This window comes from Saccostrea cucullata, unplaced genomic scaffold, assembly GCF_032062105.1.
Source record: "Saccostrea cucullata isolate Sc308-1 unplaced genomic scaffold, CSIRO_AGI_Scuc_v1 ctg8330, whole genome shotgun sequence".
NCBI lineage: Eukaryota > Metazoa > Mollusca > Bivalvia > Ostreida > Ostreidae > Saccostrea > Saccostrea cuccullata.
This window is the reverse complement of record NW_026926897.1, coordinates 522-21839: the sequence shown is the minus strand read 5'-3', so window position 1 is coordinate 21839 and position 21318 is coordinate 522. Positions and strand designations below refer to the sequence as shown.

General features: G+C 34.1%; 1 protein-coding gene across 2 annotated transcripts in view; it reads left to right on the top strand.

The window, feature by feature from the left end:
* Positions 1-21116, top strand: part of LOC134272841 (multiple epidermal growth factor-like domains protein 10) — a 28018-nt gene extending 6902 nt beyond the window's left edge. Inside the window, exons 4-14 of one of the 2 annotated variants that reach the window (XM_062755008.1) lie at positions 155-409; positions 550-687; positions 1270-1407; positions 17929-18069; positions 18965-19102; positions 19190-19330; positions 19512-19646; positions 20017-20030; positions 20149-20200; positions 20441-20462; positions 20830-21116. In XM_062755008.1, coding sequence (XP_062610992.1) covers positions 155-409; positions 550-687; positions 1270-1407; positions 17929-18069; positions 18965-19102; positions 19190-19330; positions 19512-19646; positions 20017-20030; positions 20149-20200; positions 20441-20462; positions 20830-20923 — 1268 coding nt within the window. In that variant the 3' untranslated portion in view covers positions 20924-21116. The remainder of the gene's footprint in view (positions 1-154; positions 410-549; positions 688-1269; positions 1408-17928; positions 18070-18964; positions 19103-19189; positions 19331-19511; positions 19647-20016; positions 20031-20148; positions 20201-20440; positions 20463-20829) is intronic. The other variant, XM_062755009.1, reaches the window with a different exon arrangement.
* The last annotated feature ends 202 nt before the right edge of the window (positions 21117-21318 follow it).

Sequence of the window (21318 nt, the reverse complement as noted above, 5' to 3'; positions counted from 1 at the left end):
AACTAAGTAGCTTGAAATAAATAAATGATCTGAATAAGTATTATTGACACTAAGAAACCAAATCCCTTAGATTTTTATTTCAAGATTTTTTCATGTCCTGGTGCCTCTACGATCTTTTTTCCCTCTGAATTATAGCTACTTATTTTGTTTGAAGGTCCTGGTACTTACTACAATCGCTTTGCTGGATTTTTTGTTTACGTTTCCAATACCACTAGAAGGCAAGACGGCCATCTTTGTTTCCATGAGTTACAACAAGTGAACGGTACACCGACAGAAAACCAGACAATAAGCTGTCCTGTACATGGACGTTATGTTATATACTACAACGAACGAGGAAGACAGGGTGTTACATATCCAAGTTACTATTCACGATATGCTTATAACGAACTATGTGAATTAGAAGTTATTGGTGAGCACTGTTTAGGCTAGTTTAATGTCCATTTATCGGATATTAAACATATATTAAAATAATATATAGTAATACATGTACCGGTATATCAAATTGATCGCTGTATTTCCTAGCAGTATATAGATCTATATTCTCTTCAGGATGTTCTGATCCACGGTTCTATGGAGAAAATTGTAATCAGCCATGTTCAGAGAACTGTCAGGAACAGAGATGTAACATCACAACAGGAGAATGTCTGGGCTGTGTCCCGGGGTATCAAGGGCCTATGTGTAATCAAGGTAAGCGAATAAGCATATCAATCTATTACCCTCACAGTGTGAATTTGGATATAAAGGCCCCGTTTGTTCTTGTAAGACTTATTTGAACAATACCAATTTATGCCGTTGAAATGTTTTAACTTAAATTTAAACAAAATAGGGTATATTGCTGTATCGAAAACAAAGGTGCACATTTTCCAAAAAAGAATAATTTTTGCACACTCTCCATTAACAAAACTAAAACTTTTCAAACGGAATCATTAAATGTTACGTTAAAATTTACAACTGTCAGCAAAAACATTTTGTTGCCTGGCCAAACATTTATAAGGTAATTAAACTAGACAGTAATCACTTTTATTAGTGAGAGAAGCACGTATTTTATTGAAGATACTAAATTTGTACGGAAAAAATCATCATAATGTTTACATTATTCAGCACTCCAATACCACACACTCATCGTTGTCTTGAATTTTGATAATGTGACGATCTTTCGAAAACCTTTACAAACCTTAAGAATTATAAGTGTAGTAAATATGCATTATTTTTACATGTATGAAATGAAAAGTCTGCTCTCAATTTTGGTTGTTTTATTGATCATTTCAGTATGTGACAATCAGAGGTACGGTCTGGAGTGTTCCTTTATATGTGGTAACTGTATTGACGGGGTGACCTGTAACCATGTCAACGGAACGTGCCTGAACGGATGTGACGTAGGAGTGGAGGGAGAAAAATGTCAGGCTGGTAAGGCTTGTCATTGATTTTATACTAAAATGATTTTTTTCTAGTTGTTTTTCATTAGTTGTAAATAAATACAAAGAACAAAGTGCGGTATTGGCCAAATAATGCCGCGTTTCATATCTGTTAGGTTCAAAACATTTTTAAAAGCCTAGGATTTTTTAAATTAAAGGGTATATAATATAATTTATGACTCAAATGTATGTATTAAAAAAATAACGCTCAATACTGTACCTTTCATAGCAGAACGTCGAGATTTTAGAAAAAAATTCAGACGCGACGTCATTATTTTAACATTCTTTGTGCCGCGGGCCTATTTTGGGCCTATCTTCAAAAACTACGTTAAGGTCAAGATCTAGTAAATAACTTTAGACTAATGTTTTGGTGCTAGATCCATTATGACGTCATAATCAATTTCAACTTTCTTTTTCCCGTACTTTACGGCTTTAGCAGAATTATGTAGAAAATAGGGTATTTTTTGACATTCAATTTGAAATCATATGAAAAGTAAACCGGATACCTATATTAAATTTGATATTGATTTAACGAGGCCCAATCTAGTTGTAAAATACGAAAACGGAATGATAAAAAAATTTAATTTTTGGAAATATATTTGTATGTATTATGCTAAGAAAAATTAAAATGAAATTTTGTTACCTTGCTTTTATTGTAGTAAAACGGGGTCACTTTCAAGAAATGGACCATTTTTCGTGCTTTTAAACACAATTACATACTAAAACTACCCAATAAACTAAAGAATTGACAAATAGAAAAATAATAAATGATGAAATGTTTTGTTTTTCACATATATCGTGCAACTTTCATTCCTCTTTTTAAAAATGAAAAGAAAATTGGAGGTAGCCTTTATTGTAGTGAAAAGGAGACCTAACAAATGACAAAAAAGGCCTATTTTAATTCAGCTAGATATTTTATAAGTCGCAACGAGTTTACATAACATCAACAAAATAGTGTAATACTGTACTGGTTTTTGTCTTTTTGAAAATGAAATCATTCTTATATTATGAAATAATTTTCTCTCGATGCTTTATTTCTTTTCTTATTACACGACGTTGTTTTACGTGAAAAAAGGGTGGAAAGGGGGGGGGGGGGTAAAAGGCGACAAAATGACGAATTTTACTAATATCATAATATATAGAAAAATAAAATATTTTGGAGGTTGCATTTAAAGGATTCGTAAACTTATTTTTTTTAATTCAAGGTAATCCATGCATATTTAAGTCCTCAATAAAAAGGGTATGTATAACCATGTCAACATGTTCAATGAGAAAAACTAAAATCGTTTTCTTTTTTTGCAGAGTTTTTTTTTTCTAACTCACTAATTGAAATAAAACAAAATAAAATTAATGAATTTGTACCAAGAAATTGATACCTAAAAAAAATTATGTTCCAACGTTGTTCATTAATCAAAAAATATTTAAAAAAAAACGTAAATAATAGAAATGCCAGAATAAGCTAGCTTTCAACATACACAGTTCATAGAGGAAGATCAGCGAAACGTTTTAGCGCAATTTGACGTCATTTTAATTGTGACGTTATTGTATTCAATTGTGACGGCAGTCAAGAGTACTGTGACGTGCCAGGGTCGACGCTGCGTTAGCAAGTAGATCGGGCATCGTTAAAGATGAGGCCACGAACATACTAATTACTGTTTTCTGAGAGACTGTAGACAATTTGGATACATTTCCATTGTCGAATATGAAAATAACTCCCATATTAATGACTGGTTTTCTTAATTTTTCGTTGAAAATGACAGTTTAAAATACAGTTTTTCATCGTGTTTACCTACAAATTATGCCCCGAAACACCTTCTTTGACCAAGCCAAAGTTGCAAAGCATCAATAAAGGAATTTGTTTCTCAAATTGATAAATCAGTAGGCACCTTTCATTTACTAGATCTTGACCTTAAGGTCAAGATATAGTAAATAACTTTAGACTAATTTTTTGGTGCTAGATCCATTATGACGTTATAATCAATTTCACCTATCTTTTTCCCGTACTTTACAGCTTTAGCAGAATTATGTAGAAAAAGGGGTATTTTCATGACATTCAATTTGAAATAACATGAAAAGTAAACCGGATGCCTATATTAATTTTGATATAGATTTAAAGAAGAGGCCACCAACATACTAATTACCGTTTTCTGAGAGACTGTAGGCAATCTGGATAGATTTCCTCTTTCGAATATGAAAAAAATCCCATATTCATGACTGTTTTTCTTAATTATGTTCCCCAAACGAAGTTGGGGAACATATTGTTTTTACTCTGTTTCTTCTTATTATTATTCTTCATCTTCTTCTTCCTGGGTTCTTTTTTGTCCGGAAGTGATCTTGTAAACTACACATCCGACTAGGTAAAACCTTTTTTAGGGTTAGTAGGCATGTTATGTAGATTTGCTGAACGAAGGTCATTTTGCGCGCACGCGCTTGCAAGAGCGTGCACGTGCAACACGTGAAGTGGCCAATTTAATTGATATAGGCGTAACATTTTACATCTTTGATGAAATGCTTTGAAACTCATAATATAAGAATAAATTAGTAGCATAGACAATATGACATGGTCAAAATAGCAAGATCTCACGCGCATGCACGTGCGCTTCGCTCTGATTGGCTGAAACTAAAGTCTCAATATCTCTCTTGTTTTTTGACGAAATCCTTTGAAATTTTTAACATAGCCATGCATTAGAATATCCTACAAAATGATATATAGCAATTATCATGAAAACACGTGCATGCACGTGCGCTGCAATTTGATTGGCTTAAACTTTAAATAGCTATAATTCCCTTGGTTTTTAACCAAATAGGATGAGATTTGGAACATAGATAGATATAATAGTTTTCTACAACAAGGTATGGTCACCATGCACATGCATACACGTGCGTGTACCTGCGCAATCTGATTGGCTGAAACTTTAACATCTATAACTCTCTTGGTTTTCAACCAGACTGGGTGGGATTAAGAACATTGATAGATGTAATGGACTTCTACAAGAAAGTATGGTCACCATGCTCATGCATGCACGTGCGTGCACGTGAAATGAGTAAAATCAAAAATACACTTGGATGAGCGTATTTTTCAATATTTTTGGATTAAATACTTTATTATTTAGTATATTAAAATATATAGATTGTGTAGACAAGATGATATGGTCATTACGCACTTGCATTTACATGCGCATGCGTGCAATGCTAAAATTTGAATGAACTTCGTACACTTCTGGGTAACGTTTTTAAAATTTCAAATGCATAGAGTTTGTCATATTTAATAAAAGCTTGTGTCAGGGAAAATGGCACCAAAAGGGAGTTGGGGAGCGTTTGGGGAACATCTGTAACGGTCCCCGTTACAATTAGCACTAGTTTTTCATTGAAAATGATAGTTTATAATACAGTTTTTAATCTTGTTTACCTACAAATTATGCTCCGAAACTCCTTATTTGACCAAGCTAAAGTTGTAAAGCATCAATAAAGGAATTTATTTCTCAAATTTGATAAATCTGTAGGCACCTTTCATTTACTAGATCTTGACCTTAAGTGCCATGGACCTATTTTGGGCCTACTGTTAGCTCATTTACGTCACAAGAAAAGCTGATTATGACGTTATGTCATAATTCTGAGTTTCACGCCATTTTAGCCTCTTGTTGTTGGAAACAATGATTTTACGTTCTAATGAAAAAATTATGTAGGAAAGAATGTTAAACGGTTATTTTATTTGTCTTCTAGTCATTAGAAAATGAAAACAGTACATTCTGATTTGAAATTAAACAACTGTCTGCATTTTCAATCCTCGTTTGAAAGATACAAGCAATCAAAATTCCTCATAGGGAGAAATAAAAAAAATATTTATTTAGCCTATCTTAAAAATGGGATTAATTTACCATTACTCATAAAAACTTAATATTTTGATCGTGGAAATACTAGTAATGTAATATCATTTTGTAATTTCTGAAAATATTTTTTAATCTTTAATCGGCATGATATATTGTAAAGTTTAATATTGTAACATCATTTAAGATTAAACCATGAAGGGCTTTTTAACGGACTATAAAAAGTTTTAAAGTTTCATCCTCAGGAGTATAACAAAGAGAAAGGGTTTATTTCATACATGACCCATTATTAAAAAAATCCACAAAGAGACAAGGAACTTTACAGATATAAACATGGAAAACATGGAAAACATGTAGTCAGTGCATTACATCGCCAATTGCCGGAAAAAGACTGCTATGTCCATTGAACAATATTATTATCATAATGGCTCTTTTTTCTGCAAGAAACGACTTTAACATAGAACCTCTGCATGCATGTTTATACCTATGTTCCCATAGAATTCTATCCATTCTGTGTGTTTAAAAGACCAACAGAGATTTAATATCTTGTAGGCCCGATTCATCGATTTTAATTGCCGACAGGGGAGGAGAGAGCCCAGGGGTCAGAATTTTTTCGCTTGCTTCTCCTGTTAGATTATATCTCACTATTAAATTAATAAAAGAAATATGGCAGGTATTTACAACCAAAGAGCATGCAAGATATCTTGTTTGTCGAAATTGGGGCAAGTACTCCTACCCGTCACCCCAACAGGCAAATACCTCTAATATCTTGATTTCCTCGAGATTTCCACGTTACTTAAACTAGTAATATGTATGAATTATTTATTTTATTTTCTAGCAGCTATGCAAATCGTGTGCTTTTTCATATAAATTTACCCAATATATCATTCAGGAATAAGGTAAAAAGTTGAATTAAGCATTTGAGAAAAATTAATATTCCCTCCTCATGCAAAATTAACGTAATTAGAATCTGCCGGAAAATCAAGGGTCTTACAACGTAGGAACTGTTTACTTGTACCCCGTGAATTCTAAAATGGCACGTGCATACAATGTAGGGCTTACAATTATAATGGAATATTAAGTAACATCAATTCTGAGAATCAATATATCTTAACTCTCCGGTAAATTAATAATACTTTAACACATTAGTCTGCATTCAGACGAATTTAACATGATTAAATACAAATGTTGACGTTTTGTGTATTGGGGTGCAGGAAAGGAAAATCCACCAAATCAGACGTCATCGAGGCAAAATGTCAAACATAATACCTTTCTGTAGTTCCAATTACAATTTCCACTTCAAATGGCAATAAATTTTATATGTCATACGTGCATTTTAACGTTGAGTTACACACACACAATAAACTTAAAAAATACACATGTATTGATTTTTAACTGTAGAAAATTGATTTGTTTCGAATACCTTAACTTTAGAAAGTAGATGTTGGTTTTCTGCTTGCACTTCAATTAAGCATTAAGGATAAAGTTATTGTGTTTCCAGTGCATGTATTCAACTGCATGGATATTATTGTCCCCGGCTTTCGCGAAAACGAGGGGACATTAAATCTTATTCGACTGTCCGTTTGACAGTCGGTTTGTCTTTCATGCAGTTTGTCTGTTCGTCATAAAATCTTTAACCTTGCTCATGACTTTTGAATGAAGACATAGGGCTTTTATATTTAATCTGTGTATCGCTTGTGACAAGACCATTAAATACACTGTGATTTTTGATCTTGTGACCTTGTCCTTGATTTTTGGTCTAATTTTCAAAAAATGTATATTTTCCTTAAAAATTTGGATTTAAAAGAGATAGGGCTTTTATATTTTATACAAAATGCCATAAAAATGACATTTTACTCGCAAAGAAACAGAAAGCGGGGACCACAATTCTTTGACTTTATAATTGCTAGTTACATGCAAGTTACGGGACAATATATATATTTAAAGCGCACTTTTATGCACATACTTACCTTGATTTAGGCGTGGGATTTTTACCTATATTAATCAAGTGAAAAGATGTACCGTTTGTGGATAAGATTAATTTTACACCACACTCAGTTTTATTTCTCATGAGAAAAACACAGCAAATATTATACAAGAACAATAAAGCTATCCTACATGTAGTTCATTCCGTGGAGACGACTCCTTCAAAGAAAATCTGCTTTCATTCGTAATAACGAAGCCCGAGGGGTTTGCCCATATTTTTTAATCTTTTTGGGGACTTTACTGAAAATCTTGGAACAACTCTAAAAATACCAAGGATGAAAACTAGGTGATCCGTGAAGAGATTAGTCCATGCCCTGGGGAGACCCAGTAAACTGGTGGATGTCGCTGGTCAATATCGGATAAATGGTAAAATTCCACTAACGTACACATATTAACTCTTTATTTAATTCTTTTTATTGACACTCTTCTCTATTCTATAAACATTCTTCAAAAGAGTTGCACCTACCCCTCGATCAACCAGCCCGTGGGGATCCGGGTAAGAATAGGTCCTCAGTACCCCCTTGCTTGTCGTAAAAGGCGACTAAATGGGGCAGTCCTTCGGATGAGACCGTATAAACCGAGGCCCCGTGTCACAGCAGGTGTGGCACGATAAAGATCCCTCCCTGCTCAAAGGCCGTAAGTGCAGAGCATAGGCCTAAATTTGCAGCCCTTCACCGGCAATGGTAACGTCTCCATATCAGTGAAATATTCTGGAGAGGGACGTTAAACAGTATACATTCAATCAATCAATCGATCAACCTGCTGCGTATATAGATGTACAAATAAAACAGGTAACATGACTGCGTAATGCCACAGGTACTTGTGGACGGGAACCCCCGTTCCACAAAAAATACCCCACTGACTATACAATATAAGAGAGACTGTGGAGCGATTACTTTGGGTTTTTACGATTTTTACTTATTGTACCCATGATGAATAAGTGTTATAAATATAAGTTGCGAAACAAATCCAATAAGCCCCGGAGTTGAATGGGGGGGGGGGGGGGGGGGGCGCCTGTCCATAATATAAGTACCTGTGTGCAATGCAATGGCGACGCCCGTTATGCAAATTATCCCATGTTTCCAATTACTGTTGATGCCCTGGAATGTTATACTAATTTTCAACGATTTTTCAACGAAATTTAGCTAACATTCCATGTTTAGCGCGTATAGGTGATGTCATAATAAAAAATTCCGTCATTCTTGTACCTGTGGAATATTTAGTTCGCATCTTACTTGCTCCAATGCTTAACATCAAAAGACGAAAAAGAAAAGTTTTAAATATTGAAAATTTTGCGGCAAATTACTGCTACATGTAATACCGCACTTTGTTCTTTATGTTAACTGTAATGTTAAGAGTTAAAGCCTTTAGACCAGTCTATTTTAAGTCGTCTACTTTGACATGAAAATCCTGAGTTTTTGAATCTTAGGAAATTTGAGTAAAGAGTAGGAAAATTTTAAAGCCTGTGAATTGCCTTATTTGAATTTAAGACTACATTTTTTAATACCCCCCCCCCCCCGCAAACGAAGTTTGGGGGGTGGAGTAGGAATCACCTTCTTCGTCTGTCTGTGCAAACGTGCCAGGTCCATATCTTTCTTACGGAGAAACATTAGAATCTACTACTTTACACAAGGATTGCCCATGACCTAATGGTGTGTCATGATCTTGACCTAAGGTCATTTGAGGAAGTTCAAAATCACTGGAAGAAAAATTTCATAAATTGTGTCCGGTCCATATCTTTCTTATGGATAAACTTGGTAGGTTCTTATTTCAAAAAAAGATTGCTTATAACCTAAGAGTGTGTCATGACCTTGACCCAAGGTCATATGGGGAAGTTCAAGGTCACTGGAAGGAAAAAATCATAATTCGTGTCCGGTCCACATCTTTCTTATGGATAAATTTGGTAGGTTCTTATTTAATACAAGCATTGCTTATAACCTAAGGGTGTGTCCTGACTTTAAACCAAGGTCATTTAGGGAAGTTCAAGGTCACTGTAAGAAAAATTTCATATTTTGTATCTGGTAGGTTTTAATTTCACACAAAGATTCCTCCTGAAAGAAAGGTGTGTCATGACCTTGACTATAGGTCATTTGGGGAAGTTCAAGGTCACTGGAAGAAAAATTTCATAATTTGTTTCCGGTCCATATCTCTCTTATGGATAAACTTGGTAGGTTCTTATTTCACACAAAGATTGCTCATAACCTAAGGGTGTGTCATGATTTCAACCCAAGGTCATTTTGGGAAGTTAAAGGTCAATGGAAGAAAAAATTCATATCTTGTGTCTGGTCCATATCTTTCTTATGGATAAACACGGTCATTTCACACAAAGGATGCACCTGACCTAAGGATGTGTCATGACTTGGGTCAAAGTCATTTGGGGAAATCCAAGGTCACTGGAATTTTTTTTTTATAATTTGTGCCCGGTCCATATCTTTCTTTGTTTTGGAAAACCTTTAATCTACTTCTTCACACAAACATTGCTGATGACCTGAGGTTGTGTCATGACTTTGAACCAAAGTCATTTATGCAAGTTCAAGGTCACTGACAGAAAAAGTTCATAATTCGTGTCTTATTCGTATATTTAGAATATTTTTAATTAGGCTTCGCCTTCGTTTCATTTATTAAAAAATTATAATGAGCAATTAAATTTGCACAAACCATAAACATGTGCCGACAGTGGTATTTTATATTGGCTGGGAATATGTTTCAAATTCAATTTCAAACTTAATCCTTCCAAGCATATATTCCCCTTATTTATTTTATTTTTTTCTGCAGAAATGCGAAAACCAGATGTAGAAATTATAGGAAAAAATGTTAAAACTACTTTGAAATACTAAGACTCTTTGAATTCGGCATGTTCGGTGAAACGAGATTTTCACACCTCCACTGTGTCGAATGATTTTGATTGACAAGACAAGCACAAGAACTTCGTGTGAACCGTTTGAACTTGCTGAAGGAAAAAAAGTTATTTTACACGGAATCGCAATGGCACGAAATTTATAATATATTGTTACTACAACTGTGGTACAGTCTCTGAAACGTTCTACTTTCCCATTTTTCCGTTCACTCACCGTTCGTTCAGCGTGCGTTCTCCGTTCGATCTCTGTTCACAGCTTTGCGTACACCGTTCACCGTGCGCTCGCGTTCAGCGTTCACAAAACGTTCACCGTTCGCTCTTCGTTCCGTTTACTTTGCGTTCACCTTGTGTTCACCGTTCACTTATCGTACAGTCTTCACTGTCTTTCGGAATTCCGAAGTGAAAGGACTTATCTTTTAGATGGTAAGGATTTAACTTTTTACTTTGATAACTTAGATATATTGGGTGAAGGATAATTATTTCATGGCAAGAATTATCTACGGTATTTATATTTTTGTTTATATAACTTAGCTGTTTCGTTATTCGTTAAATTAATCAGGAAAATTCATGTTATTATAAGCACTTTAAGTACCTACGTATATGTGGAATGTTCCTTAAATTTTGAAATTAAATATTGAAGCAATTTAGTACAAATACTTCAAGTGCGTAAACATTTTGTTGTTATGTACAAGACGACAAATCCTTAATCGATGAATAATAAACCATGTCTATTTAATTTACAAATTGGAGCACATATGCGAAAAAAATCATTTCTAACAAGTATTTATCAATGATGCACCAACGTTTTAGAACTAGTTCTGAGAATTATAAACAGTACGGCGATATTCAGGTAATTAAATATCTTTCGAGTGACTTGAAATTGATTGTGTGTGGTTTTTCTTTTTTGTTTTTGTTTTTTTTTTTTTTGGATAAATTGTTAAAAATTCAGTACATTATTATAATTTGTGGTTCTACTTAACGTATATAAAGTTTCATTCCATCACTGTAACTAAATATATGTTTGCCATCCAGTATGATTACATGTAAGAGTACCCCCTCGGCATCTTTTCCCCTAAATCGAATACTTAGTTATTATTTTTCGTATATTTGAATTACCATTTAATGTGTATTGTAACATAATAATTTCTGTCTTAGTACAAACATCATTAGAGTCATGAAACAATTGTAGTTCAACAGGTGCCGACCGTGGTATTTTAAATTGGCAGGGAGTATCTTTCAAATTCAATTTCATACTTAATCCTTCCGAGTATAATTCCCCATATTTGCTATTAATTTTTTTCTTCATTATTGTGGATATCCGATCAGGAAATGATAGGAAAAAAATGTTAAAACTTTTTGGAAATACGAAGTATCTCATTGCCTTCCATGTAACGAGATTTTCACACCTGTACTGTATCGAATGATTTTCATTGACAGGACAAGCACATGGTCTTCTTGTGAACCGCGTGAACGTGAAAAAGGAAAATAAAAGCCAATGATGACTGCAATATGGATTTGTTAATTTTCAAAAATAATAATTACTTTCACCGCCTGGAATATTTAGAAAAAATAATCAGAATTGTAAGGTCACCTGAGTAAACTCAGGTGAGTAAACTCAGGTGACCTATTGCTATCCGTTTTCGTCCGTCGTCGTGCGTCGTGTGTCGTGCGTCGTGTGTAAACATTTGAACATTTTAAGCTTCTTCTCTGAAACCTCTGAACCAATTTCAACCAATTTTGGCATATAGCATCTGTGGGTGAAGGGGAACAAAAATTGTGAATTTCATGGTCCCTGCCCCCCTGGGGCCTTGGGGGTGGGGCCAAAACCACTAAAATTAGTGCAATCTTTAAAAATCTTCTTCTTTACTCCTGGACATCAAACAGTCAAACTGTTGGTATGATTGTAATCAGCATTGAGTCCTCTACCAAAATTGTGAAATTCATGGCCCCAGGGTCAGGGGTTCTAGTGCTAGGGTGGGGCTCTATTGATTATATAGTGAAAATACATGAATTCTTTGAAAATCTTCTTCTCTGCTCCTGGGTATCAAATAAACAAACTAAGTACATAGTTATGATGAGCAAGAGTGCCTCTTTCAGATTTGTGAATTTTATGGTCCCAGGGTCAGGGGTTCTTGTGTGAGGGCGGGCTTTATTGATTATATAGTGAAAATGCATAAATTCTATGAAAATCTTCTTCTCTGCTCCTGGGTATCAAATAAACAAACTAAGTACATAGATATGATGAGCAAGAGTGCCTCTTTCAGATTTGTGAATTTTATGGTCCCAGGGTCAGGGGTTCTTGTGTAAGGGCGGGGCTCTATTGATTATATAGTGAAAATGCATAAATTCTTTGAAAATCTTCTTCTCTGCTTCTGGGTATCAAATAAACAAACTAAGTACATAGTTATGATGAGCAAGAGTGCCTCTTTCAGACTTGTGAATTTTATGGCCCCAGGGTCAGGGGTTCTGGTGTAAGGGCGGGGCTCTATTGATTATATAGTGAAAATGCATTAATTCTTTGAAAATTTTCTTTTCTGCTTCTGAGTATTGAATAAACTTACTTCGTACATTGTTATGATGAGCAAGAGTATCTCTTTCAAAATTGTGAATTTCCTGGCCCCAGGGGCAGGGGTCTGGTGTAAGATTGGGGCTCTATTTATTATATAGTAAAAAAATGCATTAATTCTTTGAAAATCTTCTTCTCTGTTCCTGTGTATTAAATAAACTAACTAGTAAGTACATTGTTATGTTGAGCAAAATCATCTTTCGAAATTGTTAATTTTAAGGCCCCAGGGTCAGGGGGTTCAGTTCTGGTGTTGGGGAAGCGGGGGGTTGGGGGGGGGGTGGGGGGCTCTATTGATTACATAGTGAAAATGCTTTAATTCTTTGAAAATCTTCTCTGTTCCTGGGTATTAAAAAAACTAACTAAATACATTGGTACGATGAGCAAGAGTGCTTCTTTCAAAATATTCAATGTTATGGCCCCAGGATCAGGGGTTCTGGTGTTAGGGCGGGGCTCTATTGATTATATAATGAAAATGCATTAATTCTTTGAAAATCTTCTTCTCTGCTCCTGGGCATCAAATAAACTAAGTACATTGTTATGATGACCAAGAGTGCCTATTTCAAAATTTTGAATTTTGTGGCTCCAGGGTCAGGGGTTCTCAGGTGTTAAGGCTGGGCTCTATTGGTTATATTGTGAAAATGCATTTATTATTTTAAAATCTTCTCTGCTTCTGGGTATTAAATAAACAAATTACATAGTTGTGATGAGCAAGAATGGCACCTCAACCAAAGAAGATGGGCGCATTTGGCGTGTGATCTGCAGGAATCATTTGTACGAAACATTTATAGTTTAAATGTCCATGATTTGGTTGGCTGAACATAGCTGGTCAGATTTTACAAACACTTCCATAGGGTTTTTTTTTCATTTAGTTTGAAAGACTTTGTGAGATTGTAACATTTATGTCCATTTTTCCAAGGGGTTACTAAAATACTATAGCATAGTAATTTTTTACAAAAAATAAACGCCTAAATATTTAATGCATAGATGCATGATACATGTACATGTACATTATAGAATAGAAGATTGGGATTGATTTCGCTCGAGAACCAAACTGAACCAAAATTTATCTAATTCAAAATTTTAATACATCAGTACATAAAACAAACTGACAAAATAAATGGTTGTTTGCATAAAAAAAAATAATGCCCCATGCAAGACTCGAACCAAAAACTTTTCGCTTCGTGTGCACTGAACAGGTATCCCATCTTACTGAGCTATCAGTATTCAATTACGCCCAGATTCCTGCCGAATGCCAATCAAAAGCGCCCTCGTTCTTTGTGGCTGTTTGTGTCCCCTGCCATTTACTTTATGGGGGGGGGGGGGCTCTTTTGATTATATAGTGATAATACATTAATTCTTTGAAAATCTTTTCCTTTCCTCCAGGGTATTAAATTATGTCAATTATCTAAATTTATATATATTTATCTGTTTATGATGAAAAAAGGTGCATCTAGCAATACGGTGAATTTTATGCCCCCTGGGTCAGGGGTAGGGGGGTTACTCAGTCTGAAAATAAATTAATTCTTCTTTTTGGTATTAATCAACCATTTATGATGAAATAAAATTTATGATAAAATTTCCAAAATTTTGAAATAAATGGCCCCAGGGTTAGTGGTTCCTTTGGGGTGAGGTGCATAACTGGTTATAAAGTGGAAGTGCTTTTTTTCTTTGTTACTCTAATCTACTTCTGGGTATTAAGTAACTAGTAGAGTAAGGATGCTAAGTGTATAATTATGATAAGCAATACTGCCTCTTTCAAAATTATGAATTTCATGGCCTCTGGTTTAAAACACGAAAAAAATTCAATTGTCAAAAGTTGTTACATGATCCTCAGGTGAGCCCGTGGGCCTCTTGTTATTTGATACAACAAATATCTGAGAAAGGAGGGGCTAAAATCTCTCTCTCTCTCTCTCTCTCTCTCTCTCTCTCTCTCTCATACACACATATGTTCAGTAAAAACTATGACAGCATATTACTTATTTAACTCTGAAAATGTAATCTATTAAAAAAAATTAAATTAATATGAATGCCTATTTTCCTCATCTTGAAATGTCGAGTATAATCACGGCCGGGAAATGTCTTCAGATACATGTAGAAGTTTGCTAAAAAGATCATTATAAAAAACAGAGAGAAAATGCATTCCACTTTATAACCAGTTGTGCACCCTGCCCTACAGGAACCACTGACCCTGGGGCCACATATTTTAAAATTTTTGGAAATTTTATCAAAATTTCAATTCATCAGAAATTGGTGATTAATATCAAAGTGCAGATTTAAAAGTATTACTTTATTTTGCAGACTATGTACGGGGTGTACCCCTCGTCCGCGGTACCCCTAAAGCAGGGGCCCTGAAATTAAACATTTTGGAAGAGGCACCCTTCTCCCTCATAAATATATACTTAGATCACTGTCATTATACCAAGGAGCAAAGAAAAAAATTTCCAAAGAATTCATGCGTTTTCACAATATAATCATTATAGAGCCCCATCCTAACATCAGAACCCCTGATCCAGGGGTAATGAAATTCACAAACTGGGAAGATTAGCATCCTTCCTCATCATAACTATGAATATACTATGAATATAGTTCACTGGTTTTATACCCAGGAGCACAAGAGAATATTTTTAAAGAATTAACGCATTTTCACTGTATAATCTACAGAGCCCTGTCCTAACACCAGAACCCCTGACCCTGGGGCCATGAAATATACAAAATTGGAATAGGCAGCCTTATTTAATATAACAATGTATTTGGTTAGTTTATTTCATACCCAGGAGCAGAGAAGAAGATTTTAAAACAATTAATGTATTGTCACTATATAAACAATATACAGAGCCCTGTCCTAACACCAGAACCCCTCACCCATGGGCTATGAAATTCACAATTTTGGAAGAGCCATTCACGGTCATCATAACTATGCATTTAGTTTGTTTGTTTAATACCCAGGAGCAGAGAAGAATATTTTCAAAGAATTAATGCAGTTTCACTATATAACATATAGAGCCCCGCCCTGACACCAGAACCCCTGACCCTGGGGCCATGAAATTCATAATTTTGGAAGAGGAAAGAAGCTTCCTTCTTTATCATAACTATGTAAATAGTTCGTTGGTTAAATGTCAAAGAGCAGAGGAGACGATTTTTAAAGAATATATGCATTTTCATTTTTTCACTATATAATCTGTGAATAGAGCCCCGCCCTAACACCAGAAACCTGACCCTGGAAACATGAAATTCACAATTTTGGAAGAGGCAACCTTATTCAATATAACTATGTACTTGGTTAGCTCATTTAATGCTCAGGATTAGAGAAGAAGATTTTCAAAGAAATAATGCATTTTCACTATGTAGTCTATTTAGCCCCGCCCTAGCACTAGCACCCCTGACCATGTGGCCATAAATTTCACAATTTTGGTAAAAGACTCACGGCTGATTACAATCTTGCCAACAGTTTGACTGCTTGGCGACAAGCAGTAAAGAAGAAGATTTTTAAAGGATTGCACTAATTTTAGTGGTTTTGGCCCCACCCAGGGGGGCAGGGACCATGAAATTCCAAGTTTTTGTTCCTCTTCACCCTTAGATGCTTTGTGCCAAAATTGGTTGAAATTGGTTGAGCGGTTGCAGAGGAGAATCTGAAAATGTTAATGATAACGCACGGCGCACGACGCACGACGACGGACAACAACAGATAGCAGTAGGTCACCTGAGTTTACTCAGGTGACCTAATGAAACATAATAATATAATATTTTTGCATTAAAAATTTAAAATACCAGTGTATTTATACAACAATTAGCAGACCTTTGTAATTTTTTTTTTTCATTTTTAACATGGAATCGCATTTTGCCGTTGTTATATCCGTGGTAATTACTGTATACAGGGTTATTTTCGCCCCGTCTTATTTTTGCCCTTTCACATTTTCAATCAATTTTGCCCCGTTTTAAATTCGCCCAGTCATAGTTTTGTTTAAGAAATTATACTGTATTTTTTTTAATTTGCCCAGTTTTAAATTCGCCCAAATGATAGAAGGGCGAAAGGGGCGAAAATTTCCCTCTATACAGTAATTCATTCTGTAAGTTTTAGCTTTCTCTTCTAAAATCCACATTATTTTATCAGTTAAAAGAGCATATTTATTTTATCAGTAGGTTAATTCTATTTGTTATACATGTACTACACATATTTGGTAACAATTACACATGTTTTACGGCAATATACATTGTGTTATGAAAATGCTGTAAGATACTTAAATTATTCATATAACTCAATGTAAAATTTATATATTTATCCTAATTATTAATTTTTATTAATTAATATATATTTATCAATTTATTGTTATTTTAATACCTGATAGAATAGAATATTTCAATGCAAGGAAAAGATCGGAGGCATTCCGAATAAATCGTCCATCTTGCGTTCAGCGTTCATTTTCCGTTCACTTTGCGCTCGCGTTTGCGCTCCGTTCGCTCTCTGCGTTCACTAACCCTTCACACATCGTTCATCATGTTGAGTTCAGCATTTGCACATCGTTCACTCATCGTTCGCTCTGCGTTCGTTCATTTTCGTTCACCGTTCGTTTAGCGTTCGTTCACCGTTCAGGTGGGAAAGTAAAACGTTTCAGGGACTATGCAACGTAATTAATTCATTCTATAAGTAGTAGTTTGCTCTTCTGAAGTCCATATTACTTTATTAGTTTTGAAAATAAGCGCATATTGATTTTATTAGTAAATTAATTTTTTTTCTTTTATCTTACAGTGTACACGTGTTCGATAATAATTGCACATGTTTTACGGCAAAAAAATGGTCTTGTTAAAATATTGATTTATAACTTCATAAGTATGTGCAGAAAAAATTGTTTTAATTGTTTATTTTTATACCTAATTTAATATTATTAATTCATATTTTAGCACTTAACATTAGAATACAACAGGATAGTTTCAATTCAAGGAAAAGATCGGAGGCATTCTGAATAAATAAATTCATCTTGCGTTCACCGTTCGTTCACCATTCTTTTTGCACCCGCGTTTGCGCACCTTTCGCGTTCTGCGTTCACTCACCGTTCTCCGTTCACACATCGTTCACCAAGTTGCGTTCAGCGTTCACACATCGTTCACTCACCATTCCCTATGCGTTCGTTCACCCTTCGTTCAGCGTTCGTTCACCGTTCAGGTGAGAAAGTAAAACGTTTCAGGGACTGTACTTCATGATCTATTTTAGATTTTAAATCTTATAAAGTGTTAACAGATTTAATAGACATTATAATTTTACCTCTTGATTCTGCCTAGAATGTACTGCGGGATTTTATGGAAAGAATTGCGGCCAGAGATGCAGCGAGAATTGCTTTGTTACAAATAGATGTGACCGGTTTACAGGGGAGTGTAAGGAGAAATGTAAACCAGGCTGGCAGACATTAAGATGTACACAGAGTAAGTAAGGGGACAGTGCATGGATCATACTTCGAATCATATATATATGCCTGGCCCCAAGGCCATAAACTGAGATCAGACTAAAGTCAATATTTAAAATCGATATTTTTCTAAAAAAAAGTTTTGATGATAAAATAAAATTTTCATCATTGTAATGATGTATTATGCACAATTACATTTTTTAAGATAAAATGTTAAATGAAAATTGAGATATTGAAAATCAAACTTTGACCTAAGTATGTTCTCAATTTATGATCTCAGGTCTTTACGTGTGTTAAGGGATAATTCATTGTCAAGAACACTTTTCATATGTTTCCTCTGATAACAAGAGTATTACCTGAAAAGTATATGTTAAATACTCAGCATTGTCCAATACTTACTAAAATGCCATTTTGTTATTTGAGCAGTTCAGTTGTTTACATAGTCAAAAATGTAAATTTCTTAAAATTTTATTCTCTTTACGTGTCTAAAAAAGGAAGAAAAAAACCCAAAAAGGGTTAAATACTCTAATCCAACATAAAAGAAAATAGCAAATTCGAGTATGTAAATGGTTGGAAATAATAACATAAAACTTGCTTGCCCTTTTCGTGCTCGAGGTAAAATTAATGGGTCGGAAGGTAAGCGGGAAATGTTTTTTTTCCCCAGGAAATGTCAACATATTTGTTTACGAGATAAGAGGGAAAAAATAACAAAAAATATTATGTCCTGAAATGTGAAAAAGAAAAAAAAATTGAGTCGGCTATTTCCAGCCAGTAGGTCGGGAAAGAACAACCAAACATATTTTTGAAGATTACCCTGCTGTCCATAAATATCACCTTGTGCATTAATTTAACATTTTTTTCTATCAATTTCCCTGCTATAAGAAGATAATGTAAGGCCTGTTGATTTTTTCAAGAATGTGAGGGAGGTACGTACGGTGTTGACTGCCGTCAGATCTGTGGTCACTGTCTCAATGGAGAATATTGTCACCACTTGAATGGAACTTGTGGGGAAGGGTGTTCGGTTGGATTTCATGGTGCGACATGTGTGACAGGTATATGTTCTCTTTTTTTCATCTTATTGTAAATTATCACCTTGGAATTGTGATAGCCTCCTCTAAAAAAAATTGTTATGATTCCAGAATGTTCTGCAGGATACTTTGGTATAAACTGCCAGGAAAACTGTAAGGCGTATTGTGGCGGAAACAAAACATGTGACGTCATCACCGGTGTTTGTGACGAGGGCTGTAAAGAGGGGCTACAAGGACCTCTTTGTGGTGAAGGTGTTGCATATTAATTTACATCACAGAAGTAATTGGTATTTTAGAAAAAAGAAAATGATTTTTTTACAATGTATTTAGCTTCCTTTTGGTTCTGCAAATATTATTTTTAGAATTAAAAAAAAACCAAACTTTTATTCAATATGTATCGTATCAAATTTTTAATGTACACTTCAAATTACAGGATCTATTTTTAGAAGAACTGTGTCCAACAGTTGTGAATCCACTATCACTAGTATCATTATAAGCATTGTCATCTCTTTACTCCTTGTTCTGAGTGGAAGTATTCTTAACTTTATCATATGGAAGAGGAGAAATGGTAAGTTCATGTAAATAAATTCTTGAAATCAACGCTTTTTGGCAATAAACACTATGAATCATTGGTCAAAGTTATCAGTAAACCAAATTCAATACCCTCAGTGATACTTACAAAAATTATCTTAAGAATGAATTTAGTTCATGTGATAAATTGTTCCCAAAAGTATATGCATGTACTGCTTTCATATGTAATTAAGTAGGTTATTCACAAATTCAGATTAAAGCTTAACAAATTGTATGAAAACAATGATAACATAAAGCATTATTGTCTAAATACATTTAAAGAAACCAAAAAGGGAAATTTATATTTTGGATCTATTACATTAATTATTTTTAGAACTAAAAACTTTATTTTGTGTTATTTTTTTTAGATGGAACTGAAAAGGTAATGTAATATAAAACAATAATTAGAATATTACAGATGTATTTGGTTTTGCGTATTCATTTATCATTTTCAGACATTTTATCTATAACGGCTGAATGGACTTTATTTCTCTTTAAAGCAAAACTCTTCAAGGACAAAGATGAAGAACATGGATGCTACTGGACGTACAGGTCTGATAGAATGTTCCAAGAGCCATTAAATCTAAATGTCACTTGTATATTAATTCTCGGGCAGATAATTCTTTTCATGCTTATATTTTTTAAAAAAAAGTTAATTCTATGTAGTTAAAAAAACTTTCAAGTATTTTCCCAGAAACGAATCATATGTATGTATTATTCTAGTTTAACTAAAAGATAACGAACAACGATTGAGGTTTTATCACTCAATTGACTTTATTATTCTTTTGATAGGAAAATTAACCTTTGGTGAAGGGTACGTATTTTTTATATCCTTTCAAACGTGATATTATTCTATTATAATTGCAACACACATCTTTATCAAATGTCTTAAAATTCATGTTTTCCGTTCATACACTATTTTAATTCATACCGACGAAATATTGCTGAAATATTGCCGACTCAGCGTAAAATAACAATATCCAATGAATCAATCATATTGTTTTGTTTCATACTAGGGACGGATCCCATTATACAGACCTAAGAGTTCTTTATCCACGAATTTAAATCCCCACAAAAACATCATTTACATGTGATTTTACAGAAAATTTATATTTGCAATCGGTAGCCTTATCAATATTCCTAAAATTCTCTTCATATCTATATGTTTTGTTTCATACTAGTGACGGATCCAGTTATACAGAATTAGGCGTTCTAGATAAACCAAACACATACGAAGAACTTTCTCATTATACAGAGGCTGTTGATAAAATATAAGATGATTTTCTGAAGTAGAGGTGCCCGAAGTTGGAATGACAATGTGACATGGACAGCAAGGACACTTCTATGTTTTTTTAACATACTGCAACCGTGCATGCATATTTAAATTAGTTTATTACGCATTTTTAAATGCTGATCTTATTTTGAGGTTTTAAATTCAAAATAGGACTTGCAGAATTAAAAAAAAACAATAGATCTTAACTTATTATTTGTCATACGGCGGGTGTAAACGGTCGAAAAGTGAAGATCATCTAAAATCCATTTATCATAGATTTTCTGCTCCTTATTTGTATTGTTTGTTTGTACACAAAAGTACTCTGACGTAAACATTTCATTTATTTTAATTTTTTTAATATTCATATCTACGTATATTTTGTTTACTAAACGGTGCA